A 22,613-nucleotide genomic window follows, 5' to 3' on the forward strand; every position below is an offset into this window, starting at 1 on the left:
TAAAATACCATGAGACACAATCTGAGGCTTTTTCAAAATCTATTGAAAGTAACATACCAGTAATATTTTCTTCTTTAGCATAATGCATCACATCATATAATGTACGGATATTTTCCCCTATATAGCGATCTGATAAAAAGCCTGTTTGGTCATTATTTATTAATTTATCTAAAACTTTCCTAATTCTTTGAGACATTATCCCAGATGCTATTTTGTAGGTGATATTTAAAAGAGAAATAGGCCTCCAATTCCTAATAAAATGACGCAGTTTATTTCCCATAGTCCTTCAAATATTTCCAAAAACATTTAAAAAATTCAGCAGTAAAACCATCAGAACCGGGACTTTTATTGTTCTTCATATTTTTTAATACCTTACCTGCTTCTTCTACTGCCCTCTAGACTATTAGATTCAATTTGATTTAACTTAGGAACATTACAACCCCGAAGATAATTATCTAGATTAATATCATTTACCTCCCTAAATCTGTATAAATCTTCATAAAATGTATGTACTTCCTCTAAAATATCTTCCTGTTCTGTGATAATAACATCATTTTTCTGCAGCTTTGGAATTATTTTTGAAGTATAGTTATGGTTTTCAAGACTAAAACAGTATGATGTAGGTTTTTCCCCCTCCTCTATCCATTTTGCTCTAGTCCTAATAATACTTCCTTTTATGTTTTTTTGAACGTATAGCTTCTAATTCTTTCATCTTAATTTCCAATTCCTCACAGTTAGGATTTTTACTAGCTTCAAGTATTTCTATAGTTCTCTTAAGGATGTACACCTCCGAGAAGTCAAAAAATTCCTGTATTAAACTTAAACTTTTTTTCTTATATTGATTTTTGGAAAAAGGAGATAACGGCATAGTAGAAAATGCAAAAAAATATAATATGTCCGTGTGTTCGTTTTTGTGCTATGAGCGGTCAAAGATACCAATTTAACGCAATAGGTGATTTTAGGTGAGTTTTCGGGTTTTGACCATTTGCAGAACACATTCATACAAGTGTTTTATCAGATATGTTTGAATGATTGAAGAATTGATTAAAATATTATTTTCATTTAAATTATGGAAGTAAAAATTCTTAATCTTATTCATTTTACTCAGAAATGCGATTTTAGTTGCCCCTACCCCTTATTTTCAAATGAAAAAATGCACGTTTTTTTAACCATTTTTTGCAGATTAAACGCTTGATATAACAAAATCCTGTATTTAACTTTTTTTAGTATTCAATGAATCAAAAGAAAATGTGTTTCTCTTTCTAAAACAGCCACAACAATGGGGGGTCGGTGTGCTTCTTTTTTTGTCCCATTACTATTTGTGTTGTTTTTCACCTTTTTCGGGGTCAAAAATCAAAAGTGCTTCAGTTACCCTAATATGTAAAAAAAATAAAAAAATACCAATAATATATAACTTTCCACTTTTTGGCATATTATTTTAATCATATTGAACATTATTAAGTTGTACAGCAAAATTGAACCTGCTTCATTTAAAAATGGTGACACAATGACAATTTAAGTGATCAATCTAGTGAATTTTTGCATTTTGGGAAGCGCAAGAAATTCACCTAAATACACTTTTTCAAAATGGCCGCCAAATTGGTCATTTTTTTCAAATTCTTGTAATTTTTTTTTTACACACAACAGACATCTAGTTTTTTGACATGTTTTCCAGATGTGTGTTTGCTATTAAACCTGTCATAATTTGTTAAATAATACAAAAACCCGTTACACCAGATCAAAACGAGACTTGAACGTGACTGAAACCTCAGAAGAGTACATCCTTAAGTTCATTTTCTTTAAGGTTCCATTGTTTTTTCCTATATGAGGCATAAGAAAGTTTTACCTCTGATTTCTATCAGCAATGTCTCTAAAAACAGCTGATCATCAATCACAAATTGAATTAAGCTATCAGAAACACAGGAAAGAGAATGGTGGTTGTACACTGGAAGGCAATATTGCATTTTAACACTTTCAATTATATTTTTAACTAATTCCAAATAGTCTTGTTCATGCAATAGAGAATTATCAAATTTCCAAAGACCTTTACCTTTTTTTAAATCATTAAATTTTATAGTTATGGTAGGGGCCGAATGATCAGTTCTGTAACCAGGTTCAATACTAGCTTTATTAATAGTAAAAGTTTTCTGAAATAAGGAAAAATTCTAATCTGGCTTGTTTTTTGGGGTTCTTTCTCCGCCAAGTAAATCTCTTACTGTTTGGGTGATGATCTCAGTAAATATCAATAAGTCCCACATTTTCTATTAGCTCTAAAATTGCTCTCTAGCTGCGCTATTATTGATGTTCTGGAAGTTATCATAATCTTTATCCGGGCTCATTACAAGGTTAAAATCCCCACATATAATAACATTATTATTCCCAAAAATTTCCACTGTGTCTGGAATTAAGTTAAAAAAGTCTGGGCTATCTCGGTTTGGATCATAAAGAGTAATAAGTGTTGTTCGATGACCCTCAATTTCAACGTCAATAGCAAGAACATTTCTATTTAAATCCCTCTTTTCTTTATGGATCTTACTTTCAAAATTGTTATTTAAGAAAATTGCAGTACCCCGCGAATTAGATGTAAAAGAACTAAAGTAGCAATTAAAACCCCACTCATTTCTAATTATGTTTTCCCGTTGTGGTGTGAAGTGAGTCTCCTGTAAACAGCATATGTGATATTTTTTATCGTTTAGATAAGATAACACATCTTTTCTTTTAGTTCTATCACCGAGGCCTTGACAGTTTGCCGAAAGCACACATTTATGACTCATGGTACATCATAGGTGAGACTAAATAATATGAAATTTGAATCTCCCAAGAAAAGCATAGAAAGACAGAACAGAAAGTTTGGATATAAAAGCATACCTATTGGTCAAAAGGCAAAGGACCAACAATTTCGGAAAATTGATCAGAAGAGTTTTGGAAGTGATACACACCTTACGAAAAATTGATGAGAGGGGTTTTGGTAGTGATACACACATGACTTAAAATAGATGAGAGGAGATTTTGGCAGTTTTACACTTCTAATGTAAAAACTCCGGGGCAATGTTGGGGCAGTTATGAACCTGTAAACCTCAGGTCATCTGCTGGACTAAAAGTGACGAGAAATGCGGCGATGTGAAAGGGCAGTGATACAAATAATATGGCAATGGTGAGAAGGATTAATGACAATGTTTTACACATTATATGGTATTGTTAAGAGGTTTAAGAGGGGATGGTTTCGGGAAAATGATATCAATTTGAATAATAATGCTAGCAAGGGTTAAGAGCATGAGTTAAGGGCTGTGATACATATATAATGTTGTACTATAGCATGATTTAATGGCTATGATACATATCTAATGTAGTACTATAGCATGAGTTAATGGCTGTGGTACTATCGAATGTAGTACTACAGCATGAGTTAATGGCTGTGATACATATCTAATGTAGTACTACAGCATGAGTNTCCAGTATCGACCTTCACCTTTTAAATGATCTTTATTTCCTCACTTTATTTTTTACTGCCAATCCATATAACATGTGTTTTATCAGTGTTGATGTTAAGCCCTGATATCTTAGAGAAATTCATTGATAGATTCCCTTAATGACATTTCTGAGCCATCCAGCACCAACCCAGTATCAATGCATTTTCTACCTGGATACCCCTAATATATACATTGTTTCATATTTTTGCTGCAAGTACTTCAACACAAAGAATAAAAATATATGCGGCGATTGGATCACCTTCACGACATCCACGTCGAATATTGATAGGAGCAGAAATATTACCACCCTGATTTATTGAAGAATAAACATTATTATGTAGTGTTTTTACCCGTGTTTTGATATCATCCCCAAAGTTAAAATAATTCAAAACTTTCTGAATAAATTACCATGAGACACAATCTGAGGCTTTTTCAAAATCTATTGAAAGTAACATACCAGTAATATTTTCTACTTTAGCATAATGCATCACATCATATAATGTACGGATATTTTCCCCTATATAGCGATCTGATAAAAAGCCAGTTTGGTCATTATTTATTAATTTATCTAAAACTTTCCTAATTCTTTGAGACATTATCCCAGATGCTATTTTGTAGGTGATATTTAAAAGAGAAATAGGCCTCCAATTCCTAATAAAATGACGCAGTTTATTTCCCATAGTCCTTCAAATATTTCCAAAAACATTTAAAAAATTCAGCAGTAAAACCATCAGAACCGGGACTTTTATTGTTCTTCATATTTTTTAATACCTTACCTGCTTCTTCTACTGCCCTCTAGACTATTAGATTCAATTTGATTTAACTTAGGAACATTACAACCCCGAAGATAATTATCTAGATTAATATCATTTACCTCCCTAAATCTGTATAAATCTTCATAAAATGTATGTACTTCCTCTAAAATATCTTCCTGTTCTGTGATAATAACATCATTTTTCTGCAGCTTTGGAATTATTTTTGAAGTATAGTTATGGTTTTCAAGACTAAAACAGTATGATGTAGGTTTTTCCCCCTCCTCTATCCATTTTGCTCTAGTCCTAATAATACTTCCTTTTATGTTTTTTTGAACGTATAGCTTCTAATTCTTTCATCTTAATTTCCAATTCCTCACAGTTAGGATTTTTACTAGCTTCAAGTATTTCTATAGTTCTCTTAAGGATGTACACCTCCGAGAAGTCAAAAAATTCCTGTATTAAACTTAAACTTTTTTTCTTATATTGATTTTTGGAAAAAGGAGATAACGGCATAGTAGAAAATGCAAAAAAATATAATATGTCCGTGTGTTCGTTTTTGTGCTATGAGCGGTCAAAGATACCAATTTAACGCAATAGGTGATTTTAGGTGAGTTTTCGGGTTTTGACCATTTGCAGAACACATTCATACAAGTGTTTTATCAGATATGTTTGAATGATTGAAGAATTGATTAAAATATTATTTTCATTTAAATTATGGAAGTAAAAATTCTTAATCTTATTCATTTTACTCAGAAATGCGATTTTAGTTGCCCCTACCCCTTATTTTCAAATGAAAAAATGCACGTTTTTTTAACCATTTTTTGCAGATTAAACGCTTGATATAACAAAATCCTGTATTTAACTTTTTTTAGTATTCAATGAATCAAAAGAAAATGTGTTTCTCTTTCTAAAACAGCCACAACAATGGGGGGTCGGTGTGCTTCTTTTTTTGTCCCATTACTATTTGTGTTGTTTTTCACCTTTTTCGGGGTCAAAAATCAAAAGTGCTTCAGTTACCCTAATATGTAAAAAAAATAAAAAAATACCAATAATATATAACTTTCCACTTTTTGGCATATTATTTTAATCATATTGAACATTATTAAGTTGTACAGCAAAATTGAACCTGCTTCATTTAAAAATGGTGACACAATGACAATTTAAGTGATCAATCTAGTGAATTTTTGCATTTTGGGAAGCGCAAGAAATTCACCTAAATACACTTTTTCAAAATGGCCGCCAAATTGGTCATTTTTTTCAAATTCTTGTAATTTTTTTTTTACACACAACAGACATCTAGTTTTTTGACATGTTTTCCAGATGTGTGTTTGCTATTAAACCTGTCATAATTTGTTAAATAATACAAAAACCCGTTACACCAGATCAAAACGAGACTTGAACGTGACTGAAACCTCAGAAGAGTACATCCTTAAGTTCATTTTCTTTAAGGTTCCATTGTTTTTTCCTATATGAGGCATAAGAAAGTTTTACCTCTGATTTCTATCAGCAATGTCTCTAAAAACAGCTGATCATCAATCACAAATTGAATTAAGCTATCAGAAACACAGGAAAGAGAATGGTGGTTGTACACTGGAAGGCAATATTGCATTTTAACACTTTCAATTATATTTTTAACTAATTCCAAATAGTCTTGTTCATGCAATAGAGAATTATCAAATTTCCAAAGACCTTTACCTTTTTTTAAATCATTAAATTTTATAGTTATGGTAGGGGCCGAATGATCAGTTCTGTAACCAGGTTCAATACTAGCTTTATTAATAGTAAAAGTTTTCTGAAATAAGGAAAAATTCTAATCTGGCTTGTTTTTTGGGGTTCTTTCTCCGCCAAGTAAATCTCTTACTGTTTGGGTGATGATCTCAGTAAATATCAATAAGTCCCACATTTTCTATTAGCTCTAAAATTGCTCTCTAGCTGCGCTATTATTGATGTTCTGGAAGTTATCATAATCTTTATCCGGGCTCATTACAAGGTTAAAATCCCCACATATAATAACATTATTATTCCCAAAAATTTCCACTGTGTCTGGAATTAAGTTAAAAAAGTCTGGGCTATCTCGGTTTGGATCATAAAGAGTAATAAGTGTTGTTCGATGACCCTCAATTTCAACGTCAATAGCAAGAACATTTCTATTTAAATCCCTCTTTTCTTTATGGATCTTACTTTCAAAATTGTTATTTAAGAAAATTGCAGTACCCCGCGAATTAGATGTAAAAGAACTAAAGTAGCAATTAAAACCCCACTCATTTCTAATTATGTTTTCCCGTTGTGGTGTGAAGTGAGTCTCCTGTAAACAGCATATGTGATATTTTTTATCGTTTAGATAAGATAACACATCTTTTCTTTTAGTTCTATCACCGAGGCCTTGACAGTTTGCCGAAAGCACACATTTATGACTCATGGTACATCATAGGTGAGACTAAATAATATGAAATTTGAATCTCCCAAGAAAAGCATAGAAAGACAGAACAGAAAGTTTGGATATAAAAGCATACCTATTGGTCAAAAGGCAAAGGACCAACAATTTCGGAAAATTGATCAGAAGAGTTTTGGAAGTGATACACACCTTACGAAAAATTGATGAGAGGGGTTTTGGTAGTGATACACACATGACTTAAAATAGATGAGAGGAGATTTTGGCAGTTTTACACTTCTAATGTAAAAACTCCGGGGCAATGTTGGGGCAGTTATGAACCTGTAAACCTCAGGTCATCTGCTGGACTAAAAGTGACGAGAAATGCGGCGATGTGAAAGGGCAGTGATACAAATAATATGGCAATGGTGAGAAGGATTAATGACAATGTTTTACACATTATATGGTATTGTTAAGAGGTTTAAGAGGGGATGGTTTCGGGAAAATGATATCAATTTGAATAATAATGCTAGCAAGGGTTAAGAGCATGAGTTAAGGGCTGTGATACATATATAATGTTGTACTATAGCATGATTTAATGGCTATGATACATATCTAATGTAGTACTATAGCATGAGTTAATGGCTGTGGTACTATCGAATGTAGTACTACAGCATGAGTTAATGGCTGTGATACATATCTAATGTAGTACTACAGCATGAGTTAAGGGCTGTGATACATATCTAATGTAGTACTACAACATGAGTTAAGGGCTGTGATACATATCTAATGTAGTACTACAACATGAGTTAAGGGCTGTGATACATAGCTAATGTAGTATTATAGCATGAGTTAATGGCTATGATACATATCTTATGTAGTACTACAGCATGAGTTAATGGCTGTGATACATATCTAATGTAGTACTACAACATGAGTTAAGGGCTGTGATACATATCTAATGTAGTACTACAACATGAGTTAAGGGCAGTGATACATATCTAATGTATTAATATAGCATGCGTTAAAGGCTCAATTGTCGAAAATGGTCGATGCTCGGTCCTTGAAAATAAACCTTCGCACTTTATGTCACTTTTTCATATTTAAATGTCAAACAAGAGACCAAATTGGGGTATTTGCCCCAACCATCGTTTGATCTTATGTAAGCTCGATGTTTTCCCATCATTTCTCTTCTTTTCTCTGAACTGGTAGATTGATAATCTTGTCGACATCTTGGTCAGTCCCCAAATGAAACATGCATTTAATGGATTAACTACATGTATGGTCCCATATTTATATCATCTTTACAGAGCATTGTTAAACCAGTGGCGTAGATGTAACCCGTGATTGGAGTGGATTCATGTAGGAGCATATACAGGGCGGATACTTTGTAAGGGGACAAGGTGGTGCAACAAGCATTGTTTTTGGGGTTATTTCTATTAGAAATTTAGTGTTTTCGCCTGCGTCCAGCATATTGGCAGCTACGCGTCTGAAAGCCATTCCATATTTCATTGTCAAAAGGTGACCACGGGTTCCCATTCAACATTTAGATCCCAGGTACCTTTTGTCGCCTTTGTATATTCAATCGTCAAAACTGGTTCCGGATCAATATTCAATGTTGAATATGGACCCTAGAACATTTTGTCGTCTCTATAGATTCGACAGTAGAAAATGGTCTCAGGTCCATATTCAACGTTGCAAATTGACACAAGAACATCATAATACCCTTCAATAATCAATTGTGAAAAATGGCCCTGTGTCAATATTCAACGGTGAAATTTGAGTATTAAGCCGGGGATTCTTCGAACAATGTATGGACACAAACAAAAGACGAAGTACATTCAAGTTCCCTTACGGACCATTCAAAAACGGTAATGAGGTTAAGTAAATACAGGTGAATGACTAATCCCAAAATTCTTAAATATCTTCCATCTTTAAAAACAAAATATTTCATATTATGACCTTTGCACAAAATGAGTTGCAATTGCCTCCCATTGTACATAATTCGAAATATAAAGATAGAAATTGAAACTGACACTTATTGCCAAAAATCTGTTACTTTTACACCATTAAAACCCAATATATTTCTATTGCTTAATAATTACTGACAGGTTTCTTGACCAAGTCTCATATAAGAATCATGTCATATTTGACAGTAGTTCGTGGACCGTCGACCAATCAGAAAACAGTATGCTACATGTAATGAATGATGTGCAGGTTTCGCTCACCTAAAGCTTATTATTAATCATTTTACAATTAAAATATTGAATCCGGTCATATTTGATAAAGTTATCAACCGTCAACCTATCAGAGCACAGTATTCTACATGTATTTACGTATGCGCGGATTTTGCTCAAATTGGAAGTTAGCCTCGGCCTGTGTATAATGTACATGTATACAAGGTTTCTTCAGAATCGAACGATATTTAAGCAAGTTATCTTGCGGAAACTAAAGATTTGAATTGACCAATCAAATCACAGTAAGCTAAATAATCTCGTCTTCATCATATGCCGCATATCATATCTGGTTTATTATTATAATCCCACAAAGATTAAAAAGAATGTGTTAATCAACCCATACATACTTAGATTATCAAACGATGCGTATGGATGCATATTTATCGTGTTATATGAAGGTGAGCACTGAGGTAAAGAGTACAATCAGGTTAAGATATCTTTCTACCATCGGCAACATACTAAATTTAAGTCAGTTTTATTAATCTAGGTAAAAAAAAATCAAAAGTAAGTCACAGTGACCTAATTAGGTGAAACCAAAGTTCTAAGTTCATTTCAGAACACAATGACATATTTAAGTAATCTAGGTCTTTTTTTCAAAAGTAGGCCACAGTGATCTAATTAGGTGAAACAACAGTTCTAAGTTCATTTCTGAACCTAATGGCAATTTTTTCAGTTATATAGGTTACATTTTCGAAAGTAGGTCAAATTTCCCTAACTAAGGTTAACATACATATGTAATTGTGTGCATATTTCTGAATCCCATTACAATTTCTGTTAGTCTATTTCAAACATTGAGAAGTAGGTCACAAGTACTGACCTGATTTGGTCAGACAATGGACGCAAGGTTTAACTTAAGATCGCATTGGTACTACGGACAAGGAAAGGGTCCGTTTTCAACGGGGGCAATTTTCAACGGCCTACACGTGGGAAATTGACCTTTTATGGGGTCAATTTTCAACCGGAGAGTCAGTTTTCAACTGCCCCCGGTTTCATTTTCAACGTTGAATACTGACCCCGGTTCCATTTTCAATGGGGATCCATTTTCAACGTTAAACCGGCTGCGTTCAGTGGAGGAAACAAATTAAAAAGTATCTGTCTTATACTATTATCAGAAATAAGTCCACGATCATGGACTATATAGGATGTTTATTTCAATCAATCAAAATGATTAATTTAAGATCATAGCTGGTTAACACATTATATTAGCACCTGTAGGACTGTAAGTTGAGCTGAACATTCTGATAATGAGCTGGACAGTAGATGTAAAGGTTAAAACTACACTTTTTTGTGTAAACGTTGGCAAATTATCCAAAGATTTATAGAATCTTTCACACCCTTGGGGGTGAGAAAGGAGCATCTCAACCCGAGGGGGAAAATTCTTAAGTTGCCAAACACGAGGCTTTTTCACCCCCAAGGAGTGAATTATTCTTCTTCTCAGACCCTGTTCACCCAAGGGTGATACATGGATACCTCACACCGGTAAAAGTGTGGATACACCTGTCCAGGGTAAGAGAAAAATGCATGTTCCCTTGTCTTTGCACACTAGTCCCACCCCTCGCTTGCTTACATTTGCTATACCAAAGAGCATGGCACGTGTGTAGATTTTGAAAATCAACGCATGCACACTCCTGATTTATCGTTATCGTGAAATATTACATGATTAGAACAGATTATTTGGAAATATGTACAGTATATTTGTATTGACACTTTGTTATAGTTCGTGGGTGTTATAACTTTGTGGAAGTCAAATGGTTAAATAACATTTTATAAGCAATTCGTATTAAAGATTGTTTTACAACCAATATGTATTATCACCTACTGTCATTAATGTGTATTAATATGTTTGTCATTGTCAATGATTATTAGTACCGTTAAATAGGCAATGTTTATAAATACTGTGGTAAAAACCCTGATGATGGCCGATATGAGCCAATACATTGTTATAGCTGACGAACAAACAACTCTGACCATGCTAGTTGTTACCATTACTTACTTTATAATGGAAGGGTTACTTCCAGTGTTCCGGTTGGGTACATACTAAAATACAGATTATATAACCATGATTAAAATGGACATTACATCTACTATCTTGAATGCCAACAATTATTTATACTTTGTTATGATCAATAACTTTTTTACAACCAGTTAGTATTAAAATTTGCTGAATATGCACTGTACGCATGGCAATTTTCTCCCGGTCTAGATTCGCTCTTCCTCGGTACAATGCATATAATTTCAGTGTTGTTTTCTGACTTCACACATCATTGATGCATATGGAATGCTGTGTATTAAGTCTTTTCGCAATGATATATTTTCTCCCATTTAGGGGGCCCAGAAAAGCTAAGGTTAAACTGCGTTTAATTTCCCACATACAGTGTTTTGTAATTGTAAGGTATATCCTATGTAATTTCATCTTTTTGAAACTTTGTAATGATAGCTTTTGTTTATATATTTGTAAACCATTAAAATTTATCTGTTATCAACGAATTGTTGCGGTCCAGACAATGTTCATATATCAGTCTTTGCATATTCTTCTAGCTTTTTAATTCTGGTTTATTCCAGTTCACTTTACCTTATGGTCGAATGTATTCTAAATGACCTTGTCGATTTTGAAGATAAAGTTTTTGCACAAGCAGCCAATACATACTATGCTGAAGACAGTTTCATATTTAAAACGTTCATGTCGACTATTTTAAAGATGTTAAGTATTTCACAATGTCCACCTCGCTAACTTGGTATTGGCCTCGCTTTAAAGAATTCAAAATTGTTAGTGTTTTGTATGGTATCATAGTTATTCTACAAACAAGATACATTATATTACAATTGAATTAATTTGAGATGAATTCTTTTGCAAAATATTACCACAGCCTCACGGAAAACAAGTTGATCCTAGCAATATCTCGTTATTATGTTGCTAATAAGGGTCATGCATCCACAACATTCCTCTGCAAGATCTTGTGACATTGATCCGCACTTCCGCTGCTTTTGTACCTGAAATATTTGAAACGGTCGTTACAAAACACATTCGTTACATAACAGAACAGGTGGTACGATTGTATTGATACTTTCCAGCTGCACACGGTTAAACGTTTGCTACAATTGGTTTGATACTTTCCAGATACACACAAGGAAAAAATGTAGTAGGATTGTATTGATACATTCCAGATATACACGGTTAAACGTTTGGTACGATTGTATTGGTACTTTCCAGCTATCTGGAAAGTATCAATACAATCGTACCACATGTTTTACCTTGTGTGTAGCTAGAAAGTATCACTACAGTCGTACCACATGTTTTACCGTGTGTGTTTGCTGGAAAGTATTAATTCAATCGTACCAAGGGTTTACAGTGTGTGTAGCTGGAAAGTATCGATACAATCGTACCACGTGTTTTACCGTGTGTGTTGCTGGAAAGTATTAATACAGTCGTACCACACGTTTAACCGTGAGTATCTGGGCAGTATCCATACAATCGTTCACCATGTTTAACAAGTGTAGCTGGTGAGTACAACACAATCATAGTACACGTTTTATCTTGTGTGTAGCTTGAAAGTATCATTACAATCGTACCATACGTTTAACCGTGTGTATGGTCGAATTATATTGATTTAAATTTACTACACGTTTTACAATTCAAACTTACTACACAAAATACCATGTATATAAGAGAATGTATCAATAAAAAATTACTACACATATTAACGCTTTGTATTTTGCAGGAATATATCAATACTTACTCGTAATTGGCCACGTTACAAGTGTTGCTCCTCTTATTAGGTTAGGATCATACTTATTCATTTTGATGTTTGAACGTAGGGCATCCGAAAGAGACTTTTATATAAGTGAATATGTAAAACCATCCGTAAGTCAGACAATCTCAGTTACATCTATTGCGAGGCAATCTTTCCTGAAGTATGACATGGAGCAATGAAGTGTACTGGAGACCACGTAGCGATGCGTTAACTCGGACGACCGATATCAAGCATCATGTGTATAAAGAGAGTCTGGTCTCGATAGAATACAAGTCGGTAAGGCACATTTATCAGCCCGTCCGTTTGAAATCGTTTATTAACACTTTTCAGTAGTCTAGTCCTGAAATTTGAAAAGAACAAAACTATAAGGTGTTAACCAACGATCAGATAAAAAGGAAGATAGAAAGAGAAAAACAGAACTAAAATAACACACAAAAATTGCAATGTAAAAGTTATTAATCTGTAACGAATAAGACTGTGACACTCTCTCAGAATCAATATAGAATATTATACATTTTAATCCATTTGAGATGAAACACGGAATCTGATTGGTCGATCAAAATAATTTGCGACAGTGTATCCACGGTAAACCGTCCACGAATTTCTCATTTGCATATGAAGCCCAGATTGCGATTGTAAATGACGTCACTGACCACGAATGACCCTAACATGAACAATCATTTTCATGACGTCACAAACAATAACGTGACCCCGAAACGTCAACGTAAATACGACTCACTTAGAAAATTTCTGTCGTAAAAAATCAACGACAGAATCTTAAAATCAGCGTTTCTTTTAATGCTTTTGGCTGAGACGAATTAAAGTGGTGATACTCCGCGTCGCCAGTAAAATTTGAAAGTATAATCCCGATATACCACCGTAAAGATCAAAATACAGTAAGGTTATCTCCTAAATAATACAGACAGGTATTGATCACATTGTATACCGCCACACTAACCGTTTTGCACACTACACATTCTAAAGACTGACGACGATCGTAGTAAAAACGGAAAAAAAGATGCGAAAACATTTATTGTAGAAGCATAAATATTTAATTATATATCCATTTAGAAGAAAACAATTCAACACTTTAAAACTATAGTGACTTAACATCCTTGGTGAGAATCGCCCTTGAAGATCCTAGAAACAGTGCTATTGTTCGGAATTAAAAGGGAATCTGGACGATAATACAGGAACATGACCATTACCATACTAAGAAAGGCTGTATTAAGCAGCCTTTGTTGTGGGCAGCAGTTTCTGATGTTATAGTTAATCAAATTAATAACCTGTCATGGCCAGTTGGGGTCAATGGTGTTATTGACTATCGCCTTCTTAAGTAGATTAGAAATAGGAAGACAGCTTGCGATTTCCTTAAAGATCCGCTTCTTTCAATCGTTTTATTGGAATTATTTTACGCCACAAATTGGTTCACTTTGCTGTGAACTATAACTAGTCATTATTTTACGCAACAAGATGGTTGACTCTGCTGTGAACTAAAACTAGTTACTATTTACGCTACAAGGTTGTTGACTCTGCTATAAACTATAACTAGTGATTATTTCAGGCTAAAATGTTGTTGACCCTGCTGTGAACTATAACTAGTATAGTATTTTACGCTACAAGGTGGTTGACTCTGCTATGAACTATAACTTATGATTAGTTTATACAAAAAGGTTGTTGACTCTGCTGTGAACTACAACTAGTGATTAGTTTACACTACAAGGTTGTTGACTCTGCTATGAACTATAACTAGTGATTATTTTACGCTAAAATGTTGTTGACCCTGCTGTGAACTATAACTAGTATAGTATTTTACGCTACAAGGTGGTTGACTCTGCTATGAACTATAACTAATGATTAGTTTATACAAAAAGGTTGTTGACTCTGCTGTGAACTACCACTAGTGATTATGTTACGCTACAAGTTTGTTGACTCTGCTATGAACTATAACTAGTAATTATTTTACGCTACAATGTTGTTGACCCTGCTGTGAACTATAACTAGTATATTATTTTACGCTACAAAATGGTTAACTCTACTAAGAACTATAGCTAGCGATTGTTTTACGCTACAATGTTGTTGACTATGCTGTGAACTATAACTAGTGATTATTTTACGCTACAAGGTAATTGACTCTGATATGAACTATAACTAGTGATTATTTTACGCTACAGGGTTGTTCACTCTGCTATGAACTACAACCAGTGATTATTTTAAGCTACAAGGTTGTTGACTCAGCTGTCAACTATAACTAGTATATTATTTTACGCTACAAGATGGTTGACTCTGCTGTGAACTATAACTAGTGATTATTTTACGTCACAAGATGGTTGACTCTGCTGTGAACTACAACAAATGATTATTTTACGCTACAAGGTTGTTGACTCTGCTATGAATTACAACTAGTTATTATTTTATACAAAAAGTTTGTTCACTCTGCCGTGAACTATAACTAGTAATTATTTTACTCTACAATGTTGTTGACCCTGCTATGAACTATAACTAGTTATTATGTTATACAAACAGGTAGTTGACTCTGCTATGAACTATAATTAGTGATTGTTTTACGCCACAAGATGGTTGACTCTGCTAGGATCTATAACTAGTGATTATTTTATGCGAAAAGGTAGTTCACTCTGCTTTGAACTATAACTAGTATATTATGTTACTCTACAATGTCGTTGACTCTGCTGTAAATTATAACTAATGATTATTTTACGTTACAAGGTTGTTGACCCTGCTATAAACTATAACTAGTGATTATTTTATACAAAAAGGTAGCTGACTCTGCTATGAACTACAACTACTGATTATTTAACGCTACAAGGTTGTTTACTCTGCTGTGAACTACAACTAGTAATTATTTTATTCAAAAAGGTTATTCACTCTGCTGTGAACTATAACTAGTAATTATTTTACACTACAAGGTGGTTGATTCTGCTGTGAACTATAACAAGTAAATAGTTTTACTCTATAAGGTGGTTGACCCTGCTATGAACTATAACTATAATTATTTTATACAAAAAGGTAGTTGACTCTGCTATGAACTATAACTAGTAATTATTTTACGCTACAGGGTTGTTCACTCTGCTATGAACTACAACCAGTGATTATTTTAAGCTACAAGGTTGTTGACTCAGCTGTCAACTATAACTAGTATATTATTTTACGCTACAAGATTGTTGACTCTGCTGTGAACTATAACTAGTGATTATTTTACGTCACAAGATGGTTGACTCTGCTGTGAACTACAACTAGTGATTATTTTACGCTACAAGGTTGTTGACTCTGCTGTGAACTACAACTAGGAATTATTTTATTCAAAAAGTTTGTTCACTCTGCCGTGAACTATAACAAGTAATTATTTTACGCTACAATGTTGTTGACCCTGCTATGAACTATAACTGGTGATTATGTTATACAAACAGGTAGTTGACTCTGCTATGAACTATAATTAGTGATTATTTTACGCCACAAGATGGTTGACTCTGCTAGGATCTATAACTAGTGATTATTTTATGCGAAAAGGTAGTTCACTCTGCTTTGAACTATAACTAGTATATTATTTTACTCTACAATGTTGTTGACTCTGCTGTAAACTAAAACTAGTGATTATTTTACGTTACAAGGTTGTTGACCCTGTTATAAACTATAACTAATGATTATTTTATACAAAAATGTAGTTGACTCTGCTATGAACTATAATTAGTGATTATTTTCCGCCACAAGATGGTTGACTCTGCTATAAACTATAACTAGTGATTATTTCATACAAAAAGGTACTTGACTCTGCTATGAACTACAACTAGTGATTATTTAACGCTACACGGTTGTTTACTCTGCTTTGAACAATAACTAGTATATTATGTTACTCTACAATGTCGTTGACTCTGCTGTAAATTATAACTAATGATTATTTTACGTTACAAGGTTGTTGACCCTGCTATAAACTATAACTAGTGATTATTTTACGTTACAATGTTGTTGACCCTGCTATAAACTATAACTAGTGATTATTACATACAAAAGGGTACTTGACTCTGCTATGAACTACAACTACTGATTATTTAACGCTACAAGGTTGTATACTCTGCTGTGAACTACAACTAGTAATTATTTTATTCAAAAAGGTTATTCACTCTGCTGTGAACTATAACTAGTAATTATTTTACGCTACAAGGTGGTTGATTCTGCTGTGAACCATAACTAGTAAATAGTTTTACTCTATAAGGTGGTTGACCCTGCTATGAACTATAACTATAATTATTTTATACAAAAAGGTAGTTGACTCTGCTATGAACTATAACTAGTACATTTTTCTACTCTACAAGGTGGTTGACTCTGCTATGAACTATAAATAGTGATTATTTTACGCTACAAGGTTGTTGTCTCTGCTGTAAACTATAACTAGTCATTATTTTACGCTACAAGGTTGTTGACCCTGCTATGAACTATAACTAGTGATTATTTTATACAAAAAGGTAGTTGACTCTGCTATGAACTATAAGTAGTATATTTTTCTACTCTACAAGGTGGTTGACCCTGCTATGAACTATAAATAGTGATTATTTTACGCTACAAGGTTGTTGTCTCTGCTGTAAACTATAACTAGTCATTATTTTACGCTACAAGGTTGTTGACCCTGCTATGAACTATAACTAGTGATTATTTTACGCTACAGGGTTGTTCACTCTGCTATGAACTACAACCAGTGATTATTTTAAGCTACAAGGTTGTTGACTCAGCTGTCAACTATAACTAGTATATTATTTTACGCTACAAGATTGTTGACTCTGCTGTGAACTATAACTAGTGATTATTTTACGTCACAAGATGGTTGACTCTGCTGTGAACTACAACTAGTGATTATTTTACGCTACAAGGTTGTTGACTCTGCTGTAACTATAACTAGTGATTATTTTATACAAAAAGGTAGTTGACTCTGCTATCAACTATAACTAGTACATTTTTCTACTCTACAAGGGGGTTGACTCTGCTATGAACTATAAATAGTGATTATTATACGCTACAAGGTTGTTGACTCTGCTGTAAACTATAACTAGTCATTATTTTACGCTACAAGGTTGTTGACCCTGCTATGAACTATAACTAGTGATTATTTTATACAAAAAGGTAGTTGACTCTGCTATGAACTATAACTAGTGATTATTTTATACAAAAAGGTAGTTGACTCTGCTATGAACTATAACTAGTATATTTTTCTACTCTACAAGGTGGTTGACGCTGCTATGAACAATAAATAGTGATTATTTTACGCTACAAGGTTGTTGTCTCTGCTGTAAACTATAACTAGTCATTATTTTACGCTACAAGGTTGTTGACCCTGCTATGAACTATAACTAGTGATTATTTTATACAAAAAGGTAGTTGACTCTGCAAGGAACTATAACTAGTGATTATTTTACGCTACAGGGTTGTTCACTCTGCTATGAACTACAACTAGTGATTATTTTACGTTACAAGGTTGTTGACCCTGCTATAAACTATAACTAGTGATTATTTTACGTTACAAGGTTGTTGACCCTGCTATGAACTATAAATAGTGATTATTTTACGCTACAAGGATGTTGACTCTGCTGTGAACTTCAACTAGTGATTATTTTACGTCACAAGATGGGTGACTGTGCTGTGAACTACAACTAGTGATTATTTTACGCTACAAGGTTGTTGACTCTGCTGTGAACTACAACTAGGATTAATTTAATCAAAAAGTTTGTTCACTCTGCCGTGAACTATAACTAGTAATTATTTTACGCTACAATGTTGTTGACCCTGCTATGAACTATAACTGGTGATTATGTTATACAAACAGGTAGTTGACTCTGCTATGAACTATAATTAGTGATTATTTTACGCCACAAGATGGTTGACTCTGCTAGGATCTATAACTAGTGATTATTTTATGCGAAAAGGTAGTTCACTCTGCTTTGAACTATAACTAGTATATTATTTTACTCTACAATGTTGTTGACTCTGCTGTAAACTAAAATTAGTGATTATTTTACGTTACAAGGTTGTTGACCCTGTTATAAACTATAACTAGTGATTATTTTATACAAAAATGTAGTTGACTCTGCTATGAACTATAATTAGTGATTATTTTCCGCCACAAGATGGTTGACACTGCTATGAACTATAACTAGTGATTATTTCATACAAAAAGGTACTTGACTCTGCTATGAACTACAACTAGTGATTAATTAACGTAACACGGTTGTTTACTCTGCTTTGAACAATAACTAGTAATTATTTTATTCAAAAAGGTTATTCACTCTGCTGTGAACTATAACTAGTAATTATTTTACGCTACAAGGTGGTTGATTCTGCTGTGAACTATAACTAGTAAATAGTTTTACTCTACAAGGTGGTTGACCCTGCTATGAACTATAACTATAATTATTTTATACAAAAAGGTAGTTGACTCTGGTATGAACTATAACTAGTATATTTTTCTACTCTACAAGGTGGTTGACCCTGCTATGAACTATAAATAGTGATTATTTTACGCTACAAGGTTGTTGACCCTGCTGTGAACTAAAACAAGTGATTATTTTATGCAAAAAGGTTGTGGACTCTGCTGTTAACTAAAACTAGTGATTTATTTACGCTACAATGTTGTTGACCCTACTATGAACTATAACTAGTGATTATTTTACGCCACAAGATGGTTGACTCTGCTAGGATCTATAACTAGTGATTATTTCATGTGAAAAGGTAGTTCACTCTGCTTTGAACTATAACTAGTATATTATTTTACTCTACAATGTTGTTGACTCTGCTGTAAACTAAAACTAGGGATTATTTAACGTTACAAGGTTGTTGACCCTGTTATAAACTATAACTAGTGATTATTTTATGCAAAAATGTAGTTGACTCTGCTATGAACTACAATTAGTGATTATTTTCCGCCAAAAGATGGTTGACTCTGCTATGAACTATAACTAGTTATTATTTTATACAAAAATGTAGTTGACTCTGCTATGAACTACAACTAGTGATTATTTAACGCTACACGGTTGTTTACTCTGCTTTGAACAATAACTAGTATATTATTTTACTCTACAATGTCGTTGACTCTGCTGTAAATTATAACTAGTGATTATTTTACGTTACAAGGTTGTTGACCCTGCTATAAACTATAACTAGTGATTAATTTATACAAAAAGGTAGTTGACTCTGCTATAAACTACATCTAGTAATTATTTTACGCTACAAGGTTGTTGACTCTGCTGTGAACTACAACTAGTAATTATTTTATTCAAAAAGGTTGTTCACTCTGCTGTGAACTATAACTAGTAATTATTTTACGCTACAAGGTTGTTTACTCTACTGTGAACTATAACTAGTAATTATTTTACTCTACAATGTTGTTGACCCTGCTATAAACTATAACTAGTGATTATTTTATACAAAGAGGTAGTTGACCCTGCTATGAACTATAACTAGTGATTATTTAACGCTACAAGGTTGTTAACTCTGCTGTGAACTACAACTAGTAATTATTTCATTCAAAAACGTTATTCACTCTGCTGTGAACTAGAACTAGTAATTATTTTACTCTACAAGGTTGTTGACCCTGCTATGAACTATAACTTGTAATTATTTTACGCTACAAGGTTGTTTACTCTACTGTGAACTATACCTAGTAATTATTTCACACTACAAAGTTGTTTACTCTACTGTGAACTATAACTAGTGATTATTTTATACAAAAAGGTAGTTGACTCTGCTATGAACTACAACTAGTGATTTGTTTACGCCACGAGGTGGTTGACTCTGCTGTGAACTAAAACTAGTGATTATTTTACGCTACAAGGTTGTTAACTCTGCTGTGAACTACAACTAGTAATTATTTTATTCAAAAAGGTTATTCACTCTACTGTGAATTAGAACTAGTAATTATTTTACTCTACAAGGTTGTTGACCCTGCTAAGAACTCTAACTAGTGATTATTTTATACAAAAAGGTGGTTGACTCTGCTGTGAACTAAAACTAGTGATTATTTTACGCTACAAGGTTGTTGACTCTGCTGTGAACTATAACTAGTATATTGTTCTACGCTACAAGGTTGTTCACTTTGCTATGAACTGTAATTAGTTATTATTTTACGCTACAAGATGTTTGACTCTGCTATGAACTATAACTAGTGATTAATTTATACAAAAAGGTAGTTGCCTCTGCTATGAACTACATCTAGTAATTATTTTACGCTACAAGGTTGTTGACTCTGCTGTGAACTACAACTAGAAATTATTTTATTCAAAAAGGTTGTTCACTCTGCTGTGAACTATAACTAGTAATTATTTTACGCTACAAGGTTATTTACTCTACTTTGAACTATAACTAGTAATTATTTTACTCTACTATGTTTTTGACCCTGCTATGAACTATAACTAGTGATTATTTTATACAAAAAGGTAGTTGACTCTGCTATCAACTATAACTAGTGATTATTTAACGCTACAAGGTTGTTAACTCTGCCGTGAACTACAACTAGTAATTATTTTATTCAAAAAGGTTATTCACTCTACTGTGAACTAGAACTAGTAATTATTTTACTTTACAAGGTTGTTGAACCTGCTATGAACTATAACTAGTGATTATTTTATACAAAAAGGTAGTTGACTCTGCTGTGAACTATAACTAGTAATGATTTTACGCTACAAGGTTGTTTACTCTACTGTGAACTATAACTAGTGTTATTTAAAAAAAATAGGTAGTTGACTCTGCTATGAACTACAGCTAGTGATTTGTTTACGCCACGAGGTGGTTGACTCTGCTCTGAACTAAAACTAGTGATTATTTTACGCTACAATGTTGTTGACCCTGCTATGAACTATAACTACTGATTGTTTGTTCAGAAAGGGTGTTCACCCTGCTATGAACTATAACTAGTGATTTGTTTACGCCACGAGGTGGTTGACTCTGCTGTTAACTAAAACTAGTGATTTATTTACGCTACAATGTTGTTGACCCTACTATGAACTATAACTAGTGATTATTTTATACAAAAAGGTAGTTGACTCTGCTATGAACTACAACTAGTGATTATTTTTCGCTACAAGGTTGTTGACTCTACTATGAACTATAACTAGTGATTTGTTTACGCCACGAGGTGGTTGACTCTGCTGTGAACTACGACTAGTGATTATTTAACGCTACAAGGTTGTTTACTCTGCTTTGAACAATAACTAGTATATTATTTTACTCTACAATGTCGTTGACTCTGCTGTAAATTATAACTAGTGATTATTTTACGTTACAAGGTTGTTGACCCTGCTATAAACTATAACTAGTGATTATTTTATACAAAAAGGTAGTTGACTCTGCTATGAACTATAACTAGTGATTATTTAACGCTACAAGGTTGTTAACTCTGCTGTGAACTACAACTAGTAATTATTTTATTCAAAAAGGTTATTCACTCTGCTGTGAACTATAACTAGTAATTATTTTACGCTACAAGGTGGTTGATTCTGCTGTGAACTATAACTAGTAAATAGTTTTAGTCTACATGGTGGTTGACCCTGCTATGAATTATAACTAGTAATTATTTTATACAAAAAGGTAGTTGACTCTGCTATGAACTATAACTAGTGATTATTTAACGCTACAAGGTTGTTAACTCTGCCGTGAACTACAACAAGTAATTATTTTATTCAAAAAGGTTGTTCACTCTGCTGTGAACTAGAACTAGTAATTATTTTACGCTACAAGGTTGTTGACTCTGCTGTGAAGTACAACTAGTAATTATTTTATTCAAAAAGGTTGTTCACTCTGCTGTGAACTATAACTAGTAATTATTTTACGCTACAAGGTTGTTTACTCTACTGTGAACTATAACTAGTAATTATTTTACTCTACAATGTTGTTGACCCTGCTATAAACTATAACTAGTGATTATGTTATACAAAAAGGTAGTTGACCCTGCTATGAACTATAACTAGTGATTATTTTATACAAAAAGGTAGTTGACTTTGCTGTGAACTAAAACTAGTGATTATTTT

General features: G+C 33.2%; 1 protein-coding gene across 1 annotated transcript in view; it reads right to left on the bottom strand.

Annotated features, from left to right (window-relative positions):
* Window positions 1-10,819: 10,819 nt before the first annotated feature.
* Window positions 10,820-22,613, bottom strand: part of LOC110454270 (beta-1,4-N-acetylgalactosaminyltransferase bre-4-like) — a gene marked incomplete at its 5' end in the record, with an annotated part of 31,827 nt that continues 20,033 nt past the window's right edge. Inside the window, 2 exons of the mRNA XM_021503697.1 lie at window positions 10,820-11,824; window positions 12,571-12,925. Of these exons, the coding sequence (XP_021359372.1) occupies window positions 12,793-12,925 (133 nt within the window). The remainder of the gene's footprint in view (window positions 11,825-12,570; window positions 12,926-22,613) is intronic.

This window comes from Mizuhopecten yessoensis, unplaced genomic scaffold, assembly GCF_002113885.1.
Source record: "Mizuhopecten yessoensis strain PY_sf001 unplaced genomic scaffold, ASM211388v2 scaffold7743, whole genome shotgun sequence".
Taxonomy (NCBI): Eukaryota; Metazoa; Mollusca; class Bivalvia; order Pectinida; family Pectinidae; genus Mizuhopecten; species Mizuhopecten yessoensis.